We start from the raw sequence: 24,323 nt of genomic DNA on the forward strand, positions 1-24,323 counted from the left end.
TGAATCGCAAAAAAAAAAAAAAAAAAAAAAAAAAAAAAAATTGCCCTTGAGCTGTTTCCATACATAATTTCGCCTATATTGCGTAAATTATATAGGCTAGTAGCCTGTTCTTTATCCATTTGAAACAAAACCTAATACTAAATGTAAGTGTCAAGAGGTATTTTTTTTTTTACTTTGTTAGACTATTTACTTGATCATCAACAATAATCATAAAAAGGAGCAGTTGTATTTCTATCATTTTTTCTGATTAACTTTTAAATAGGAATGTTAATTTCGATTATTTCTCCTGACAACCGACGGTCATTTTTAACCGTTAACCGACAAGGTTATGTTAAAGTACAATTAAATGAAATTTTAATTAATACGCGGCTGTGACCCATAAAAAATACCTAAATTTGTTTTCCATGGATTAATTTTATACACGCAAAAAGCAGCATAAACAACAGAATGTGAGGATTCACATGGTCACGCACCTGCAGCGATTCTGCAAATGGAGGAAAACATTATAAAAGCTATATAAAAGAAACAAATAGATATGCAAAATATATTTTTCTAAATAAATAATGAATTAACAAAACGAAAAAAAACGTGAAACAATTAGTAGCCTATATCAACCTATGCAGAATTTAGTTTCTTTTTTCTGATGCGCTTTTGAGAAAGCGGCATCCTTTTTGTTTTCTTTTTTACAAAAGCAGACTGTTTGTTTTTAATGTGAATGTGCATAAATAAAATAAATATTTAGAATAGTTTGGAATAATGTCTTACTACTCTTATATGACCACAAACGAAGGAGTAGGCTATTGTAAGTTTCTTCCACTTTTATAAGGGGGAAAAAAATCAAGTGAGCGTGCTGGCGCCTCCTGCGCGCAGTTAAGCATTAGGCTACTAACTGGATCGACAACGCGGCTTCATTGTCAAAATAAAATACAGTCAAACATATTGAAAAACATGCTGTTTTATTTCCTCTCATTTTAGGACAAATCATTTAAATTTAATGGAACGATACTCATAACACAAGAACAAAAATATAAGAAGCTACTAACAAGCCAAAACGAGTTAATTTAAAATGTTGTACTTATCATTCCAATATCCACATAAAACAAGATTTTCAGAACAAAATGAATACATTTTAACTTGCAACGTAGCCTACTAAAGGAACATTAAATTAAGATATGTATGTTTGAGAGGTAACTTGTCAGTTTAATCAAATGAATATGATTTATGCGTTTTTTGAACTGGAAAACGGTGCTTTAACATTAGCAACACGAACAGGGACGCTGCCTCACATTTATTTGCCTCTCTACAAAAAGTGTTTCCAAACAGATTTTTGTGACATTTGAAGTATGGATTAAGAAAGTTAAACGAAAAAAGATTGTTTTGACACATAAGAAATTTAATCGACAAGGCATTTCCATCAGCTATGTCGAAAGCGCAAATTCCGAAGCTTTACATGTTTTTTTTTTTTTTTTTTTGTTTTGTTTTTTTTCCCACAAAAAAAATCTTTGGATGGAAACCTGGCTACTGGCAATACTCGATTTTTTTGCATGCTTTTGCAAGGCAGGGCCCCAAAATTATCCTGCTTAGGGCCCCCAGATGAACAGGGCCGGCCCTGATTTCAATCCAAAATAGCTGTTTTCAATGTGAATATATTTTAAAATGTAATTTATTTTTGTGATACAAACCTGAATTTTCAGCATCATTACTGCAGTCTTCAGTGTCTTCATGACCCTTCAGAAATCATTCTAATATGCTGATTTATTTATTTATTATTTAGTGAAGTCTTTTGTAACAATATGAAATCTAAAGGTTTGAAGTCAGTAAATGTTTATTCGTTCTTTTTTTTGAAAGAAATTAATGCTTTTATTTAGCAAGGATGTGTTCAATTGATAACAAGTGATAGCAAAGACGTATGTTAGAAAAGATTTGTATTTTGAATAAATGCTGTTTTTTTAGTCTTTTATTGATCAAGAATCCTAAAAAAAGAATCAGTTTCCAGAAAAAAAAAACCCACAAAGCAGCATTGTTTCCAACATTGATTATAACAGTAATTATTAAGCATATTAGAATGATTTTTTAAGAATCATGTGATACTGAAAACTAAAGTAATGGCTTTGCATCACAGCTATTAATATATTTTAAAATGTATTAATATAGAACCCAATTAGTTAACTGCAATAAGATTTTACAATATAATTTTTTTCCTGTATTTTTCATCAAGTAAATGCAGCTTTGATGAGCATATATATATATATATATATATATATATATATATATATATATATATATATATATATATTAAATATATATCTATATTTATATAGATTATTACAGCATTTTAATATTTTGTTTATTATATATATATATATATATATATATATATATATATATATATAATTTATAAATAAATTGTAATTTTACTGGCATATTAAATATTTTATTTATATTTTTCTAAATAAATTATAATATATAATTAGCAAATAAATAATATTTTATTTGATATTTCTTTTTATTTTTTTATATTACATTTATTAATTATTAATTTATCATAGTTTTAGTTTAGTACAGTTGCTTTGGCAAGTAATTAAATAGAAATATTTAATATATCACTAAGTTTTATCTGTTTTATTGTTTAGTTTTAGTTAAATATGTCTATTTAGTACAAATGCTTTTTTCTTCCTTTAAATTCGTTTTTTTTTTTTTTTTTGCTCTTACACAAATGATTAAACTTCAAACTTCTCCCCAATGAACTCTGGAGTGTTTTTTACAGTAAAGAACAGAAAATACAGTGAAATTGTAATTAAATGTAGATTATTTACATTCTCAGAACCAGTGGGCATCTCCGAGACACATTTCTTTAGAGTTGCCCAAGCCATTCTCTTCCCTTTCTATAGAAAAGCTGAATGTTCTCTCAGTAATATATTTGAGCGAACAATGTCTCAGAGTCGTCTCGGTTTGCATTACAGATTTTCAGTTTAAAGGGATAGTTCACCAAAAACGATCATTTACTTCCCATATATCAAAAAATGAATAATGTTAAATATATGCTAAATTTATGTTGTAAACAGTCAAGCTCAATGAAATACATTTTTAAAATTAAATATATATTTAGTTTGAGTATATTTCAAAGCATACACTGCCGCTCAAAAGTTTGGGATCAATAAGATTTTTAAAGACGTTTCTTCTGCTCATCAAGGCTGCATTTATTGGATCAAAACTATAGAAAAAAACTGTAATATTGTGAAATATTATTTCAATTTAAAATAACGGTTTTCTATGTAAATATATATTAAAATGTAATTTATTCCTGTGATACAAAGCTGAATTTTCAGCATCATTACTCCAGTCTTCAGTGTCACATGATCCTTCAGAAATCATTGAATATGCTGATTTATTATCAGTGTTGGAAACAAGATTTTTTTGAACCTGTGATACTTTTCTGGATTCTTTGAACAATTAAAGGTTAAAAAGAACAGCATTTATTTATTTATTTTTATCTTTTCCCCCAATATACACTACTGTTTGTAAAAGTTTGGAATAATTTTTTATTCAGCAAAGATGTGTTAAATTAATAAAAAATGACAGCATAGATTTGCATTGTTAGAAAACATTTATTTTTGAATAAATGGTGTTATTTTTAACTGTTTATTCATCAAAGAATTCTAAAAAAAAAAAAAGAATTGATAATTCTAATAATAAATCAGTATATTAGAATGATTTCTGAAGGATCATGTGAGACTAACAGTTGATGAAAATTCAGCTTTGCATCACTGGAATAAATTATGTTTTAAAGTATGAAAAAATAAAAAAACAATATTTTATATTGTAACAACATTTCGCAATATTACTACTTTTTCTGTATTTTTGATCAAATAAATGCAGCCTTGATGAGAATAAGAGACTTCTTTAAAAACATTACAAGTCTTACTGATCCCAAACTTTTTAGCGGCAGTGTAAGTCAAGAAAGTTTTTTAAAAATATTTTTTAATGTATATAAATATATATATGTATATACATACATACATACATACATATATATACTACCAGTCACAAGTTTGAACACACTTGACTATTGTTTTTCATGATCTAAAAACTCAAAAAAGTATTTTTTAGTCAAATATTAATTATTAAACAATATTTTATTTATTTTATTTTATTTTATTTATTTTTTTTAAATACAAATTGTGCAAAGGAATGAGTCTCAGTTTGTTTTTTTTTAAGAAAAACTGAAATTTACCATGGGAAAAAAAAAATCTTAACGTACTCGGTTACTTTCGTAACCTCGGTTCCCTGAGATACGGGAACGAGTACTGCGTCTGTAAAGACGCTATGGGAAAAGCTCCTTTTCTCCTGAGACTGAAGCATTTCAATAACGCAGTGTAACTGCACGGCCATTGGTTCGTGCAGTGTTAAAGAAACGAACCAATGGCTCGGCAGCGGAGATGCACAAACCTATGGCGATGATTCGCGCCCGATCGCGCCAAAAGGGGCGGAGCATCTGGCTATATAAGCGAGCATTTCGCCATAGGGAACTCAGGTACTTCGACTGAAGCGACGACTGAGTCGTGCAGCTACCTAGCACGGCCAGCAACGCAGTACTCGTTCCCGTATCTCAGGGAACCGAGGTTACGAAAGTAACCGAGTACGTTCCCTTTCGATACTTTCACTCGTACTGCGTCTGTAAAGACGCTATGGGGAACCAGTACAATCCCGCCGTTGCTAAGGTAGAGGAACGACTAACATGACCCTAGCACTAAAGGGCTAATAAGGGCCAATTTGTTCGATCAGATAGCCTGATAAACATCCGTTCCAAGGAATAAGTACACTTGGAGCTCCACAGAGGCCAAGACGCACTATATATAACATACTGGTAAAAACATACCACTATGTGGAAAGGACCCGAGTCTGTAAGACTGGAACGTCCAAGTTATAGAATCTAGCAAATGTGGACGGTGAGGCCCAGCCTGCCGCCGCACAAATCTCTGCAATGGAAACCCCACTAGACCACGCCCAAGACGAGGCGATGCCCCTAGTCGAATGGGCCCTTACTCCCATGGAACATTGTAGGCCCAAAGAGGAGTAAGCCAGCGTGATGGCTTCCACAATCCATTTGGATAATCTCTGTTTTGTGACCGAACACCCCTTGGTGCGGCCACCAAAACATACAAACAGCTGTTCTGACTGCCTAAAAGGGGCAGAACGCTCTATATAACATCTCAGAGCCCTGACAGGGCAGAGAGGGTTAAATCCCTGGTCTTGCTCCGTAGGAGGAAGAGCCAAAAGGGAAATAATCTGGTCTCTAAAGGGTGTAGAGAGACTTTTGGGAACATACCCACACCTTGGCTTCAGGATGACCTTAGAGTCATTTGGCCCGAATTCCAAGCAAACGGGGCTCACAGAGAGCGCCTGTAAATCACCCATGCGTTTGACTGATGCTAATGCCAATAGCAGGGCAGTCTTCAACGTCAGGGGGCGAAGGCCTATGGACTGAAGCGGTTCGAAGGGAGGGCTTTTCAGGGCCCTCAACACTGTGGGTAAGTCCCAAGACGGAACCGTGACGGGGCGAGGGGGATTAAGCCGCCTTGACCCCTTTAAAAAACGAACGACCAAGTCGTTTCTTCCCACAGATTGACCGTTTACAAGGTCATGGAATACCGCTATAGCTGCAACATAGACCTTGAGCGTAGAAGGGGATCTCCCCTTATCCAACAGCTCTTGCAAGAAGGACAATATCACAGATATGTCACATAAAATTGGGTCCGTACCGCGGGTGGAACACCAGGCGGAAAAGACAGACCACTTGAGATCGTAGAGCCGCCTCGTAGAGGGTGCTCTAGCTTGTGAAATAGTACTCAAAACCGACTCAGGGAGACTTAAAGGCTCCCGTCTAGAGCCCAAACGTGCAGCGCCCACAATTCCGGTTGGGGGTGCCATATCGTTCTGTTCGCCTGTGTTAAGAGATCTCGTCTCAGTGGCACGGCCCATGGTGCTCTTGAGAGCAGCCTGGGAAGATCTGGAAACCAATGCTGGTTCTGCCAGAATGGAGCCACTAACAGGACTTTGAGTTTCTGTTCCCGCACTCGCCTGATGACTTGTGGCAGCAGAGCGATAGGAGGGAATGCGTATAACAGGAGATTGGGCCATTCTTGGGTCAATGCGTCCTGTTCCTTCGAAAAATAAATTGGGCAGTGATGATTGTCTTTTGAGGCGAAAAGATCTACTCGCTCCCTGCCAAAGACAGCCCATATTTGCTGAACCGTGTGAGGGTGAAGCGTCCATTCGTCTGAGGAGACGTTGCTCCGAGACAACATGTCTGCTCCCTGGTTCAATTTGCCTGGCACATGCGTCGCTCTTAGAGAGCGGAAGTGCAGCTGAGCCCATTTCAGGAGACGTTCTACCATCGTAAATAGACGTCTCGACGAGAGGCCCCCTTGGTGATTTATGAAGGACACCATTGTCATGCTGTCCGAACGGACTAAGACATGGTGACCTTTCAGTGCAGGTAGAAGGGTGTGAAGGCCTAAACATACTGCTAGCATTTCCAAGCAGTTGATGTGAAGGCGACTCTCCGCTTTCGACCATAGGCCGAAAGCAGGCTGGCCGTCGCACAGCGCCCCCCAACCTAAGTTGGAGGCGTCTGTCGAGACCGCTTTCCTTCTGACCACCAAGTCCAGGGGAACGCCCTGTTCCATCCATTGAGCGCACCTCCAAGGAGCCAGGGCTGCTATACAGGCCCGATCTACCTTGATGCGCTGGCGTCCCAAACGCCACGCTTGAGGAGGAACCTTTGGTTTCAACCAGAACTGCAGGGGGCGCATTTGAAGCAGACCCAACTGAAGTACTGGAGATGCTGAGGCCATAAGGCCGAGCATCTTCTGAAAAACCTTGAGTGGGCGAAGGGCTCCTATTTTGAAGGAAGCCGCGAGCCTGCGAATGGCTTGGGCTCTCTGCGGCGCAACTGCTGCCTTCATTTGACGTGAGTCAAAAACTGCTCCCAGGAACGCAATGCGTTGGCTGGGAGACAGCACGCTCTTGGCAAAATTGACCTTGAGTCCTAGGCACTCTAAGTGGCTGAGGATTAAGGCTCTGTGGTGTGTTAGCTTGCTCTCTGACTGGGCTAGGATGAGCCAGTCGTCCAGATAGTTCAGGACGCGGATTCCCATCTGTCTCAGAGGGGAAAGTGCTGCGTCCATGCACTTTGTAAACGTGCGAGGGGCTAACGACAGTCCGAACGGAAGGACTGTATATTGATATGCCACTCCCTCGAAGGCGAATCTCAAGAATTGCCTGTGATGGGGGGCGATCTGAATGTGGAAGTATGCATCCTTCAGATCCAGTGAACAAAACCAGTCCCCTTTGCGTATCTGCGAGAGGATCTGTTTTAGTGTAAGCATTCTGAACGGCCGTCTCATGAGGGCGCGATTCAGCTGTCTGAGGTCGAGGATGGGGCGTAGACCGCCATCCTTCTTTGGAACGAGGAAGTAACGGCTGTAAAAACCTGACTCGCTCTGTGTTGGGGGGACCGTTTCCACGGCGCCCTTGGCCAACAGATTCTTTACCTCTAATCGCAAGACGTCTGCGTCTTTGCTGCGAACTGAGGTGGTGATCACACCATGAAAGCGAGGAGGTCTTCGAGCGAACTGGAGTACATAGCCTCGTTCTATTATACCCAAAACCCATTTTGACACTCCGGGGATGGCTTGCCATGCCGCGGATCGTGTCGCTAGGGGCTGCAATGGTTCGCACAGCTGTATGCTGTCTGAAAGCATTGGAAGAGGAAATTTGCTCTTTTCTTGAAAATGTTTGTTTTTTATTTTTCCCGCTATCACAGCGGTTTGCTGTAAGGGCGCTGATACAAAGGGCCCGTGAGTTACAGCTACATTGTTCACAAACATGAGTTCCCTTACACCCGGAACAGAACGGAGTGTAGAAGGGTTTAAAAGAGGCACTTTGGGGGCTGGTCCGGCTGCTGCGAGACTTGGCCCCTCCCTCTTCCTGCTGTTGAGATCAGGAAGACGCTGGCGGCGCCTGGTCCAGCACCACTCTTGGCCGAGGTCCCTGACGCTTAGGGAAGGGAAAGCGCTTGGCTGGGCGTGACCGAGGACGGAGCTCCGTCTGAGGCGCTGGTTGCGCAGCTGGGGGCGTGGCTTTTGCAGGCTGCTGAGTCGGCGCCGGCTTGGGGCGACTAGGAGCCGTTGCAGAGCTCGAGCGTTTAGGCAGAAAATGTCGCATGGCTTGGGACGATTTCTGCGCCGCGGTGAAGCGCTCCGCGAAACCCTCAACAGCTGGGCCGAACAGGCCGGTCGGCGAGATGGGGGAGTCAAGGAAGGCGACCTTATCCGCGTCCTTGATCTCCGTCAAGTTAAGCCACAAGTGGCGCTCCAGCACCACTAAACTGGCCATCGATCGCCCGATTGCCTGAGCCGTCATCTTCGTGGCGCGTAACGCCAAATCCGTAGCGCTACGTATCTCTCTGAGCGGGGAATCGTCCAGGCTCAACTCGTCCAGACCGCGGAGGAGCTTTGCTTGGTACACCTGGAGTACCGCCATAGAGTGAAGCGCTGAAGCTGCCTGTCCAGCAGACGAATACGCTCGTCCAGCGAGGGTAGAGGTCGTTCTGCAAGGCTTAGACGGGTGTGATGCCCTCGCCTTCCAACCGATAGCGGTGGGCGGGCAAAGGTGCGCAGCAACTGACTCGTCCAGCGGGGGCAGCTTCTCGTAGCCCTTTTCCTCAGCGCCATCGACCGTGGTGAGGGCAGCAGAAGAGGAAGTATGAAGGCGGGCGGAGTATGGAGCACGCCAGGACTTAGAGATTTCGTCGTGGACTTCGGGGAAGAATGGTGAAGCTCGCTGACGAGGGGCCTGGCGGCGCCCCGGCAGGAACCATTCATCCAGCCGGCTCCTAGATGGCTCCTCGGGGGGAGACCATTGAAGATCCAGCTCCTCGACAGCTTTAGATAGGACGCGGAACAGTTCGGCGTCCATACCGGCGCTGGCGGCGCTGGATTGCGCAGACGGCAAGGGGGCGGGGTCATGGGAAGAGCCCGACAACTCCTCTGCGTCAGATGCGGCCAATGACATGCTGTCATCCTCGCATTCACTTCCTCCGAAGGAGACCAGATCGCTCGCAGCCGCAGAGGGACGCTGGTCAGGATGCAGGAAGAGAACTGGCGATTCCTCTCCATGTGGTGAAGGCGAGGCACGCAGGGTCTGAGCCGGCGTGAGCTCGCCTGTCACCGCGCTCTTAGCTCTCTTGCCCCGCTGCTTCTTCCTAGCAGGCTCTTGCGAGGAAGTAAGCGGGAGGGCGCGAGAAGCGGCGTCGCTCTCTGAAAAGAAAGCTAGCCGCGAGCGGAGGGAAGTGAGACTCATATTCCCGCAGTGGGAACATTCCGTCTCATTGAGCGCAGCCTCAGCGTGGGCGTGACCCAGGCACGAGACGCACTCAGCGTGAGTGTCAGCGGCGTGCAGAGGGGCTCTGCACGAGCGACAAAAACGCCGTGGCATTTGAAACAACGCCGTAGAAATTTGCTCTTAATTTGCTCTTTCAGATGTTCGCCGGATAGCAGCAGGGAATCAGCTCTGGAGCGTCAATCCGCCGAGCAGTGAAGATCCGCTGCGAGGCTCGTCAACGGCGAAGAAGAGGCTTGCTTGAGCGAAGTCTGCGTAGTCAGTCTCTGCGAAGATCAGAAGTCGTCGCTGAAGAAGAAGGATCTGAGTTCCCTATGGCGAAATGCTCGCTTATATAGCCAGATGCTCCGCCCCTTTTGGCGCGATCGGGCGCGAATCATCGCCATAGGTTTGTGCATCTCCGCTGCCGAGCCATTGGTTCGTTTCTTTAACACTGCACGAACCAATGGCCGTGCAGTTACACTGCGTTATTGAAATGCTTCAGTCTCAGGAGAAAAGGAGCTTTTCCCATAGCGTCTTTACAGACGCAGTACGAGTGAAAGTATCGAAAGGGAACTTCAGTTTTTCTTATAATAAATGCATTATTTTTTTAAATGATTAATATTCGACTAAGAAACATTTTTAGATAATGATAAACATTAAGTCCAGTGTGTTTTGACTAAATATATGAAAGGCGAAATAAATTTTTGAGTGCTTTTAAAAACTTTTATTTATATATATTTTTAAATATATATTCGAAAATATATAAATTTACAAAAAATTCCCATATATGCATTTTGAAATATATTTTAGCAAATATATTTTTGGCCATTTTCCGTATCTTTAAAAAAAAAAAACAACAACAAAAAAAAAAAAAAAAAAAATATATATATATATATATATATAATGTTCACCATATGGGTCACTGAACACACAATCCATAAGAAATCCAAATTTATTGAACTTTTTTACTGTTTTTGCAGCTTGAACATCTTCGATCACGGTTGGTTTTAACCGTATGAAAAAAAAGCAGCTTGGAGATTTTTCTAAATATCTTGTTTCACAGAAGAAAGGAAGTCCTCTAGGTTTGGAAGGTGAATAAATGACGACAGACTATTTTTGCATGAACGATTCCTCCAAATGGAAAGAGTGCAAACAGCACAAGAGTCTAATTACTTTAGCAATTCAGATTTCCACATTTGGTCAACGTGTTGATTGCCCTCTTTTCATAAATATGAGCACCCGGAGAGCTTTGTAATAAGATAATCCGTTTGGGAAAATGAAAATCCATAATGCAGCTTGAGGCAAAATGAATTAGCGTGGCGTTTAGAGGAGCCGTTTGGCACGCTGAACCCGACAGGGGGCCCAGAAAACCACCGGGTCGCGTCACAGAGAGCTAAACCAGCGCCACACCAAATCACATTTCCCCAGTGCTAATCGTGTTTGTTCCCCTTCGAACAAACCTGGTGTGTTTTGTTCTTTTAGAGCTCACATTAGCGCATGCGGAGGAACGGCAATCAGCAAACAAACCAGATTACTGAAGATTCATGGGACACGCTTCTGAGAGATAATTAAGACATTCAAATTAATATGCAAAGTCTCCGGAATATATTAAAATAGAAAACAAAAACTGAAAAAATATAGGACAAATAATATATTAAAAAGTATAAATGTTGTATAAATTGTAATTAAAGTATACATTTTGTATTTAGACAACTATTTTAAATTGTTTTTAATAATATTTTAATCAGTTAAAATAAAAGATATAAAATTAAAACACAAACCGATATTTTATATGACCAAATTAAATGTATTTTTAGAACAGTTTGTATTTAGACAATAATAATTATTTTACAATATTACTGATTTGCTTCAAATTTACTTGAAATTAAGATACAATTAATATCACTGAAATATATTAAAAAGGAAGACAATAGAAATAATATTAAAAATAAATAAATAAAAATAAAAATAGACTATAATTTAAAACAAATCTGAAATAACTGTCTAAATGCTAATTGTTCTAAAAACTTAATTTTTTTCATCTTAAATATCTATTTCTGTTTTATTTTATTATTTTTGTTTTAAATTATTATTATTTAAAATAATATTAAAACTATTTAAAATAATTGTGACTTCCGGTATGGCGTTGGAACGTGTGGCAGCATAGATTGAGAGCTCCCAGACAAACGCATTTTACTCCCCGAATTTAACCTGATATACTTATAGAAATTGACGAACAAACATGGAGGGGGATAAGCAACGAAAGGCTAGAAGTAAATTATCTCAAAAACCTGAGAAAAATGGGAAACAAACAACGGAAAACGAAAACACCGCTGGTGAGCACGAGGCCGAAGAATCCTCTCAAGCGTGTATCGGTGCTATATACGCTGAAATTAAAGCTATCCGATCGGACGTGAAGACGGAATTAAACAACTTCCACGAGACGCTTCTTACAGAAATGAAAACTGACTTGACAAACTTCAGAGCGGATATCAACCTTAAACTGGATGAAATCGCCACAGATCTGAAAGACGCGATGGGTAGATTGGAGGAGGCCGAACAGAGAGTGATGGACTTAGAGGACTGGAGCACCGAAGCTAAGAAAGTGCTATGTCAAACCCTTGAAATCCAACAAAAAATGCAGACAAAACTGACAGATATCGAAGCAAGATCTCGGCGAAACAATATACGTTTACACGGAATCCCGGAGGAGGCTGAAGGGAACAACATACAGGAGTTTATTGAAAGTTTCATCAAGACGGAATTATCCCTGCCCGATACCGAATTTGGGATACAGCGCTGTCACAGGGCGCTCGGCCCCAAGCCACCGCCGAATGCTAATCCCCGATCTGTTGTGATTAACTTTCTGGAATATAAAACCAAAGAATTGGTGCTTCGTTCGGCTTGGAGAAAAAAGGAAGTTCACCTGAATGGTAAACGAGTGTACTTTGACCAAGATTACCCCGCGGAAACCCAGAAGATGAGGAGGGCATTCGCTCCAATCAGGAAACTTCTCAAAGAAAAGGGTCTCCGTTTTCAGACACCACCTCCGGCTAAACTTCGCGTATTTTTTGAAGATGGTCCAGTTGTTTACAACAGCGTAACGGAAGCGATGGAGGATCTGCAAAAGAAAGGAGTAACTACGGCCAGCATCAGAGAGGATCACACCACCGCATCGGCATCCATTGAGAAGCTGAGTAAAATCTCCTGGGAGACAGCGGACGCAAAGCAGCGGCGCGGCCGAGAGACACATTTGGAGAAAGCGCGGAAAAGGCTCCAGGATTTCCGTCGGGACATTGGAGATACTGAATGACTTTCTCTCAGGGTAAAATCAGTTAATATTATTTGTTACACCTACTATTAAAACCACCAAAATTATATAATAAGGACAATATTCATTCAAAAGCTCTAAACCTCTATACGATTTGAGTTGTGTAAAAAATAATTTTGCTTCATGGGCTGATTTAAGTTCTAGCCTAAAAGATTTATAAATGGAAAAAAAAAAAAAAAAATTGTCTGGGAGTTCCTGGAAGAATTACGTTCCACTAAGTGCACTGATTTATAATATCGGTTTGCACTGGGGAGGCCCTTCGTTAACCGAAGATTTTCCTTTCCAAACAGAAGTTACTTTGGAAGAAACTTTGATTATGGAAGTTACTGTTGTTTTTACATTTAATTTTTTCCTGTTCTTTACTAACTGTTATAATGTAATGATCATCCAGGGCTTACAGTTTGATAATGTACATGACGATACATGTCGCACCAAGAATATAGAATAATATCACTTAATGTTAACGGGTTACAAAATCCCATCAAGAGAGGTAAACTCATAGCGAAGATGAAAAGAGAGAACCAACATATAATTTTTTGGCAGGAAACTCATCTGGTACAATCTGAACATGAAAAATTAAAAAGGTTAGGATTTAGAAATACATTTTACTCATCATATAATAAGGGACATGCTAGAGGAGTTGCAATATTGATATCAAATAATGTGACCTTCCAGGCTACCAACCAAATTGTTGATAAAGAAGTACGTTACATTCTGGTGAAAGGGATCCTTGATTCGAGAGAAGTAACATTGTTTAACATTTACAGACCACCAGGACAGGATAAAATACTAATTAAGAAAATATTTGACCTAATAAATTCAGAAGTTTTGGGCACTCTTATTTGTGGGGGGGACTGGAACGTACAGTTGCATCCTACCCTTGACTCTTCAAATCCAACAAAGAAGATAAATTCTGAATCGCTGTTTGTTAAGAGGATGCTAAAGGCCGCAGGCCTGTTGGATATATGGAGGGAACTCCACCCATCCAGTAGACAGTTCACTTTTTTCTCCCATCCTCATCTCCCATTTTCATCCCATCCTCGTCTACTCTAGGGTTGATTATTTTTTCATGTCTCACTCAGAGAGGCACAGAATTAAAGATTGTGAAATAGGAGTTAAAGATGTTTCTGATCATGCAGGACTGTACTTGAGACTTCATCTTGATGTTCAACCCAAAAACACTATTTGGAGATTAAACACTAGTTTTCTAAATGATCGCCAATGTAAAGAATACATTAAAAAGGAAATTAAGGACTACATTGAGTTTAATAATAATGAGGATATGTCACCATGTGTTATATGGGACGCTGCCAAAGCAGTGCTGAGAGGAAAGCTCATAAAATGGGCGTCGAGGGAAAAAAAACATAAACAGATGTTAATGAATGTCTTAACAAATAAATTAAAGATACTGGAACAGAAACACATCGAATTAAATAACCCTGAATTACTAGATGAAATAAAAATAACAAAACAACAAGTAAATAAGATTCTTGACAAACAAGTGGAGATTAAACTCAAATATGTTAAACAGAACTATTATGAGAGTGGTCCCAGAGCTAAAAGAATGTTAGCTTGGAAACTTCGTAAACAACAAACAGAAAGGTCAATTTTTAAAATTAAGGATCCGGAAACCAATGTAATGTGTTATAAACCAGAAGAAATATCACAATCTTTTGAAAATTATTATAAGAAACTATACTGTCAGCCAGAAGCAGCGGATCCCTCAATTATAAAAAGTTTTTTGGAATCTCTAGATTTACCATCAGTAGGAGTGAAACAAAACAAATTGGTAACGCAAGAAATTACAGAAACAGAAATTGATAGTGCAATATCTAACTTAAAAACAAACAAGGTACCAGGAGGGGATGGATACCCAGCAGAGTGGTATAAAACCTTTAAGGAATTACTGAAGCCCATGCTTCTAAAATGTTTTAACCATATTCTTAAAGGAGGGGAAACTCCAGTGTCCTGGAAACAAGCTATTATATCCGTAATACCAAAGGCTGGAAAAGACAGGACAGAATGCGGCTCATACAGACCTATTTCAGTTTTAAATATAGATTACAGAATATACGCATCAATAATAGCAAAAAGATTAGAAAATATAGTTCCTGAATTAATTGATACTGACCAAACAGGATTTGTTAAAAATAGGCAGACACACGATAATGTAAGACGTGCTTTATTTTTACTTGAGAACATGAGTAAAAATAATTACAAATCTTTGGCAATTAGCCTTGATGCTGAAAAAGCTTTCGATTCAGTGCGATGGGAGTATTTGTACCTGGTACTGGAACGCTTCGGCTTTAATAAAGAAGTTATAGGAAGTCTCAAACCGCTATATCATTTACCAACAGCCCAGATTAAAATAAATGGTAACGTCTACAGCTCATTTACACTGGAGCGGGGATGTCGTCAGGGATGCCCCTTAAGTCCCACGCTTTTTGCTCTATTTATAGAGCCATTAGCCCAGGCTATTAGAGAACATACAGAAATTCTAGGCATTCCAATGGAAAAAACAGAACATAAAATATGTCTGTATGCAGACGACGTTCTTGTGACTATTTCCGACCCAGATTCTAGTTTACCTAAACTTATGTCTTGCCTTGAACAATTTGGTTGGTATTCGGGATATAAACTAAATTTACACAAGACTCAATGCCTTTCTTTTAATTATTTACCACAGGAAAACATACGTAACAAATATAATTTTAAGTGGAAAGCAAAGAATATTAAATATCTGGGGATTATTATACCAAAAAATTTGACTAAAATGTATACAACTAATTACGGCCCTATGACAAAGGAGATTAAAGCAGATCTGGATAGTTGGACACCCCTACCTTTAAGTTTATATAACCGAATAGAAATTATAAGGATGAATGTTCTACCGCGACTGCTGTTTCTTTTCCAATCTCTACCTATAGAAATACCAAAAAAACAATTTAATGATTGGAATCAAATGATTTCGAGATTTATATGGAAAAATCTGAAACCCAGAGTGAGACTTAAAACACTACAGTTAACACAGGAAAGGGGAGGACTGTCTCTTCCGTGTTTGGAGGATTATTATAAATCAGCACAACTTAAACATCTAGTTAGCTGGTGCATTGATGATTATGATGCAAAATGGAAAGAAATAGAATTTAATCAGTTGGACTTCCCTCTTCCTTGTTTATTAGGGGACAAAAGCACTTTGATTAAGCACTCCGACAAATTAAGCACTTGGACACTGGTTCCTCTTAATATTTGGTTTAAAGAATGCAAAACCCTAAAGTTGGAGAGACATGCACAGCTGTTAAGATGGGTGGCATATGATAGAGACTTTAAACCCTCTCAGATGGACGCACGGTTTAAACAATGGATTTGGAATGGTATTACTTCATACTGTACAATCTCATCTAAGACAGGTTTAGATAGCTTCCAAAATCTCACTGATACATATAACTTAGAGAAACAGGATTTCTATAGATATTTACAGCTTAGAACTCACTTTAATAAAAATATAAAAAATAAGGAAGGAATTGATCTGAGCCTCATTAACATTTTTGTTGCTGCATATAAAGGTAGTATTCATAAGAAACTAGTATCAAGAATATATGCATGCATACAGTCTGCCAAGTCTCTTTCTACCTTATATGTTAAAGAGAAATGGGAGAAGGAGGCGAATATATTTCTTTCAGAAGAAGACTGGACAAATATTTGTAAAACACAACATACTACCTCTAGTTCTGGTCAATGGAGAGAATTCTCATGGAAAAATATGATTAGATTCTTTATTACTCCAAAAAGGAAATACTCACAGAATGGTAATTTAGATTCCGCAGGCTGCTGGAGACGATGTAACAATTTTATGGCTGATTATTATCATATATTCTGGAATTGCCCAGCAATCCAATCTTATTGGTTAATGGTGGTCACTGAAATTGAATCAATACTGGGTTTTGAGATTGATCATAGCTTTGGTACCATATACTTAGGAAACATACAGACTGATTTTAATGCACAAGACAAATATCTTCTCAGAATACTATTAGTTGCTAGTAAAAAAGCAATAACCAAGAAATGGTTGGAAGAGATTCCACCAACAAAGGATGAATGGATAGCAATTGTGGATAATTTGTTTGAAATGGAGAAACTCACCTTCTCCTTGAGACTAAACATGGATACATTTTATAAAAATTGGTCAAAATGGTTTACATATAAGAAAACAGATAATAAAATAATTTGCTAGGAGATGCTTTGCAATGAGTTTGAACCCCCTCCCCTTATTTATATTTACTTATATTTTTTAATTTTATATTTATATATATTTTTTATATTTTATAATTTGTTTATTTATTTATTTTTATTTTTCTTCTCAATATATGTATATTATATGTGTGAAATATTTTGTTTGGACCGCCCATTGCAGATTTTGAAGGACTAAATCATATGGACTTGAGGGAACCTCTGTTGGTGTTTAAGCTCATAATACAGTACTACTTGCGTGCGGGGTGGGGGGCTGATGGGAGAGTAACCTGTACTATAAAAGGCGACTGTATAAGAAGAATGTAAGAGTTGTATGTGATGCCTCTGGAGATCTGTTTGTTCCGTTTTGTTGAAACGAATAAAAAAAAAAAAAAAAAGTTTGAAAAAAAATAAAAAAAATAAATAATTGTATAAATACAAAAAATGTTCTATAGTAGGCTTCATTTTTATTTTTGTCATGTGTATTTATAAAATCTATTTTTATTTTTTCACCTTTTTATATTAGTTCTATTGTTTTCCTTTTTAATATATTTCAGTGATATTAATTGTATATTAAAGTAAATCTGAAGTAAAACAGTAATATTGTGAAATATTAAAATTTAAAATAATGTAGACAAATGTAAAATAATTGTCTAAATACAAATTGTTCTAAGAACAGGCTTCACTTTTATTTATTTATTTATTTATATATATATATATATATATATATATATATTTTTTTTTTTTTTTTTGTTAAGACAATTATTTTAATTTGCTTTTACATTATCTGAAATAATCATTTAAAACAAAAAAATATATACAAAAAACAGGAACAGATATTTTAGATTATTATATTAAGCCTGTTTTTAGAACAAATGTGCATTTAGACAATTATTTTAGATTTGTTTTAATTATTTTAAATTGTAATAATTCACAATATTACTGGTTTACCTCAAATTTACTTTAAATTAATATACAATTAATGTCACTAAAATATATTAAAAAGGAAAAAAATGAAGCCTATTCTTAGAACAAATTTTGTATTTAGACAATTATTTTAAATTGTTTTAATATTATTTTAAATATTAATCATTAAAAATAAAAAATCTAAAATAAAACAGAAACAGATATTTTAGATGACAAAATTAAGCCTGTTTTTGTATTTAGACAATTAGTTTAGATTTGTTTTTAATTATTTAAAAATGTAATATTTCACAATATTACTGTTTTACTTCAAATGTACTTTAAGTCAATATACAATTAATATCTCTGATATTATAAATATAATACAAACACTAGAAATAATATAAAAAAGGTTTAAAAATAGATTTTATAGACACACACACAAAATCAAAATGAAGCCTATTGTTACAACAATTTTTGTATTTAGACAATTATTTTAAATAGTTTTAATATTATTTTAAATAATAATAATTTAAAACAAACAAAAAAATAAAACAGGAATAGATATTTTAGATGATACAATTAAGCCTGTTTTTAGAACAATTTGTATTTAGACAATTAGTTTAGATTTGTTTTAAATTATTTTAAATTGTAATATTTCACAGTATTACTGTTTTATTTCAAATTTACTTTAATATACAATTATTATCTTTGAAATATATTAAAAAGGAAGACAACAGAAACAATATAATAGAGGTGAAAAATATATATAAAATAAAAATGAAGCCTATGCTTAGAACAATTTTGTATTTAGAGAATCATTTTAATATTATTTTAAATATTATTAATATTAAAAATTAAAATATAAAATAAAATTATAAAACAAACAGATATTTTAAATGACAAAATTAAGCCTATTTTTAGAACAAATTGTTTTATTATTAGTTAATACTTTAATACTTTTTCACTGTTTTACTATGTATGTAAATGTGAGTGTGTATATATACATTTTAATGAGAATGTTTCACAATAGTTTTAATTATTACTAGTGTAAGCTAAACAGTCTGTTGTAATGAAGGTGAAGTGTGTCATTTATTTCCCACTGGTGTAAATTCAGCAGATTTTTCTCACAATCTGACAGAAACTTCTAAACAGAAGTGATCATCAAACATCTCGTACCTCGTGAGGAGGAAGAACATTCAGGACATCAGTGACAACTTCCTCCTGAAGAGACAAAGCCGTCTTCATCAGGCTGAAAGCATCCAGAAGGTGGCGCTGTTTCTCTTCTGCACTCGACGCGTGAACCGCCAGCATTCTTGAAAAAGACAAAATTGTTTTCTATTTTAATTGTTTACCTACTTTAAAAGGTTGCATATTCTAATGGATTTGTAATTATTCTGCCAAAAAATAAATATATAATAAAATATATCATTTATATAATAAATAATATATTAAATAATACATACATTTTTTGTATTTAAACTAGGGCCGGGACTCGATTAAAAAATTTAATCTAATTAATTAGAGGCTTTGTAATTAATTAATCGAAATTAATCGCATTTTAATCGCATGTAAATATTTGACCTGAGAACAGTGAGAATTAAGATTTTTACATGGATTTTTAGTATACCATTGAATAATGACTGAATACATAAACTTAAGCAACAAAATATTGTTTATTTTTGTTCAACCAAGTCCAACAGACCAGTGCAATATTGCCATTAAGTGTAGCAAGCATAGGGTAGCAAGAGGCACGTTCTTTAACGAGTCTTTCATTCCGAGAACTCTGCTCTTGTGTTTGCTTAATTATGCATTTAAACGTTAATGACCAAACCTATCATTATAAATGTTGCTGCACATGGAATATAACGCGGATAACATTTAAAAAATAGTTTTTATCAGGTTACACACTGATTATTTATCACTCAAACCCCTTTCTCTACCTGTCCGTTGGTCGCGTATATCCTCCATGTTTGTAGTTTTTTTAACACTTTTTATGCGTGTTTGTAGTTCTAATCGAATCCTCGTTCACGGCGCAGTGTGTTGCGGGCAATATTAGCAGTTAAGAGTGTGCATTGATCGTTAAGTAGTAGACCATCCGGGAATCTTTGGAATACTTTTTAAACATACTACGATTTGGGACATACTCTACTATTTAGGACGGACGCAGCTTCTTTGGTATAAGTTCTTTGGCTTGTCTGAACGCTAGTTTGTGCTCCAGTATAATCGGTCCGCCGAGTCTCCTCCAGTGAGAAACGTTCCGCGGTGCAAAACTTAGTGCGATTAAAAATTTTTTAACGCGTTATTTTTGTGTAATTAATTAATCTAAATTAACGCGTTAAAGTCCCGGCCCTAATTTAAACATTATTTTATTAAATTATTGAATGTTATATCACTGCTGGGCGTGGACGATTTGGCAAAAATATCATATTATGATTTTTTTTTTTTTTTTTCAGAAATATCACAATTCACGATTTTAGTATTTTGCAAGCTGTCTGAGCAGTACAGCCAAACTAATCTCCTATTTTAAAACTAAAACCGTACAAGGTAACACAATATTAAATAAAAAGAATGGCAGATGTTTAGGCCAAATTGGGCCAAGACAAAAATCGTTGTCATATTTAACCTTTGCTATTAAAAAATAAGAACAAAGATAGGCTACAAGTTCACATAAGAGAAAAATAAACACATTTTCAGGTACAATATGTGCATTTCACCTATTTCTCCTGTAACTCACAAACTGAAAAATTTTCTGCCTGTTTTTGCTCGTTGTCAGTCTCTGCTTTTACGCAGACTGCCTCCGCATGAACTCAGCTTGTGTTGCATTCGGCTTATTAAAGGGAAATGCTGAAATTGTCTGGTGTTATTTTATCACTGGTGGGGCAGTCTCCAGCTATATCTTACATTTCTCAAAATATAGTCCGCTTCAGATTGGTTTTAATCACTGTATGAAAAAAATGCAATCATTATCTAATTCTGATTGGGTGGGCAAGTAATATGCCTGGAGTCGGCCCTGCTTTAAAGCACACATGCAAATAATGTACTTTTGTGATTGCAGATAAGTGCAGTGTTCTGTGAGTGAATACATGTGGAGTTGTAGAGCATATTGAGACGGAGGCATGCTGTAGCACGATTACAATATTTTTTCAAAAGCAGATCGTGGAGACATATTAATTGTCAAAAATCGTCATATCGCACACCCTTAATGACTGCCAAAGGCAAATTGACCAAATGTGATCAATGAGCAATAGTGAGCAGATACAGCATCTAAAATAAAGTCTGTCTTATTTTTGTATGCAGTCTTTGGGGTATTTTTGACCCCAAATGACATTTGCTAAAATTAAAAAAAAAATGTTCCCTTTGTTCAAATGGTATGAGACTTCATACATCGGTCAACACTATCTTGATCTACAAATTAAAAAAAAAAATTGGAATGATATCTTGATTTTATGTTAGTGTGACAAAAAAACGTTACATTCATGGTCTTTGGCAACAAAATGCAATTTTGTAACAAAATAATAGTTAAAAAAAAATGTTATTTTCCTGTTTATTAATGTTTTTACTCCACATTTCTGCAGTTTTCGGAGAATTTATGATATTTTTTTTAATTCATATAAATTAACAAATAATTTTTTTGTATAGGTTATACAAAAACAGCTAAAAGTAAAGTTCACTTTAAAAAAGACCCACATGTCTAACTTTTATTCATGGGGATAACATGGATAATTTCACATGGCTTAGTGTAAGATTTTTGCGCATCTTTTGGAAAATCCAGTTTTAAAAGTAAAAAAAAAATACCTTTTCCACTAGGTGGCTGCAGAGCTCCACTATTTGCTTTTTGCTATTTGACCACCTGAAAGATATCTTTTCACAAGTTTTTTTTTTCAGTTGGGTTAATTTCTACATTTTATGAAATACACAGGACACACAGGAATACATTTGTGAGACCGTGAAAACTGCTCTCTTATAATTTGTCAAATAAAAAATAAAAAAACATTTGCTGTTGTTGCATTCTTATGTTCATGTTGTGTGCTGCTACTCAATATGTAATAGAACTGATTGTGTTTCAGTACAAAAAATGCTTAACTTTGACAAAAAGTAATTGTTATTGTTAGAATTGTGATTTCATAATATGTAGATAGGAATTCAACTGAAAAAAAACTTGTGAAAAGATATCTTTCAGGTGGTCAAATAGCAAATAGCAAATAGTGGAGCTCTGCAGCCACCTACTGGTAAATGTGATTTTTTTTACTTTTAAAACTGGATCTTACACTAAACCATATGAAATTATCCATGTTATCCCCATGAATGAAAGTTAGAAATGTGGGTCTTTCATAAAGTGAATTTTACATTAAAAAAAGCAGTTTTTGTATAAAAACCCATTTAAAAAATATTTATTTATTAATTTATATATATTTAAAAAATATCAATAACCCACTGAAAACTGCACAAATGTAGAGTAAAAATTTAATAAATGGAAAGATATTTTTTATTATTTTTTTAAACTATTATTTTGTTACAAAATTGCATTTTGCTTCCTGGAGTGAAAAAGGACCCCGGAAACCCTGAGTGTGATTTGAAAACAAGGACCGCATAAGGGTTAAACTCCTGCAGTAGATTAGCGTGTGTTTGCGTGTTCACCTGAGTGTGTTGGCGTGTTCACCTGAGTGTGTTGGCGTGTTCTAGCGTGGCCTGTGCGGCGTGTGTCTTGTATCCCAGTTGCAGTAGTTCAGCAGCAGCGTGTTTGAGCGAGTCAGACACAGAGCTCAGCATCTCCACCGACGGATCGGACAAACGGCACAGCGGACCGGCAGGACTCAATAAACGCCGACGGAACACAGCCGCCCTTTACAAGTACATACAGATGGATCAGTCTCATTTTCATTCAGCTCTGGTTATTAAATACTGAGAATCCATAACTGCACCTGGTCTGCAGAGACGCCATGAAGAAGCGGAGGATTGCAGCTGGGTTTGGTCTCTGCTCTAGAAGAGCTCTGATGGTTCCACAGGCCTGCTCTGTGATCGCACACACCTGAACAACACACACCACATACAGTATTTGCTGCTAATATTATGTCTAGAAAAAACCTTCAAAAAGATCCATTAAGAGTGCAAAATGTGTTTACAAAATGTTTTCAGATTACATTGTAAAACGTAACTCTTCTGGAGCAAATGTTTACACAAATACTCTTCTCTTTTAATTCAATGTTTTGAGCCTAAGAACTAAAGCATCTTGTTGTAAAATATATTTTTATATTATTTACAGTACATGTATTAGTTTATTAACTTTTTCTACCGTAAATAAATTTAATTTAATCTTTTATTTAATACACCTGTATATGATACATCCGAGTGCATTAATATAAATTGTACATTTTTATTAATTAATTAATTAATTTTAATTTAATTTATTTATTAATTTATTTAATTAATTTATTTATTAATTTAATAAATTAAATTAATTTAATTCATATAAAAATGTCATATTCTATGAAAAGGTCAGCTGAGCGATGACTTTTGCGTTTTAATGTTTGCAAATAAATGTCATTTGGTCATACATTTATCTGATAAAATACACATCTAATAAACTAATTACGTCATGCTTTATTATGTTTATTTTTTTCATATTAAACACTGAAATATTACATATATGCTAGTCCAGAACCAGAATTGAGAATATTATTGAGAACAATTTTTGCATTTAGACAATTATTTAATTTAGTTAAAATATTATTTTAAATATTTATAATAAAAAAACAGATACTTATATGACAATATTAAGCCTATTTTTTAGAGCTATTGGTATTTAGACAATTATTTTAAATTTGTTTTAAATTATTTTACATTTTAATATTTCAGTTTTACTTCCAATTTACTTTCAATTAATATGCAACTGATATCTCTGAAATATATTAACAATGAAAACAATAGAAGTAATATAAAAATGTACAAAAAAATACAAATACATTATAAAAAATAATTTTTGCTAGTCCAGAACTACAATTAAGAACAACTTACATATACACTTGAATATATATATATGTTGCAAAAGTGATTTTATACACATAAAAACATATTAAATGCATATTAAAATAAATAAACATATTAAAGGTTGTATCAGCGATTTCTAGCCTAAAACATAAGTGTCAATTTCAGCTTACCTTTCTTCAGGATCCGCTCGCTGCCTGCCCCATAAATTGTCTGTGAAAAAACCGCGTCTCTCTGGTCAGCCTAGGGTCCGAGATATGCCAAAAAAACAATCGGTACTACCAACCTTTCCACACAAAAACAAACAGTGTTCCAACCAATCAGCGTCAGGGATTTGGTGTTGTGGACTTTCGCTCCGCCTCCCTCACATCCCTGCACCAGTAGGAAAGTCCACAACACCAAACCCCTGACGCTGATTGGTTGGAACACTGTTTGGTTATCTGTGGTGTGTTGATAGCGCCGATTGTTTTTTTTGGCATATCTC

The 24,323-nt window shown here is 36.3% G+C and overlaps 1 protein-coding gene across 1 annotated transcript in view; it reads right to left on the reverse strand.

The window, feature by feature from the left end:
• cfap46 (cilia and flagella associated protein 46) overlaps positions 1-24,323 on the reverse strand; it is a 182,291-nt gene that overhangs the window by 50,345 nt on the left and 107,623 nt on the right. The window contains exons 39-42 of the mRNA XM_073834516.1: positions 22,777-22,883; positions 22,515-22,697; positions 19,031-19,166; positions 12,350-12,508 (exon numbers count right to left, since the gene is read on the reverse strand). Of these exons, the coding sequence (XP_073690617.1) occupies positions 12,350-12,508; positions 19,031-19,166; positions 22,515-22,697; positions 22,777-22,883 (585 nt within the window). The remainder of the gene's footprint in view (positions 1-12,349; positions 12,509-19,030; positions 19,167-22,514; positions 22,698-22,776; positions 22,884-24,323) is intronic.

Source organism: Garra rufa, chromosome 2, assembly GCF_049309525.1.
Source record: "Garra rufa chromosome 2, GarRuf1.0, whole genome shotgun sequence".
Classification (NCBI taxonomy): domain Eukaryota; kingdom Metazoa; phylum Chordata; class Actinopteri; order Cypriniformes; family Cyprinidae; genus Garra; species Garra rufa.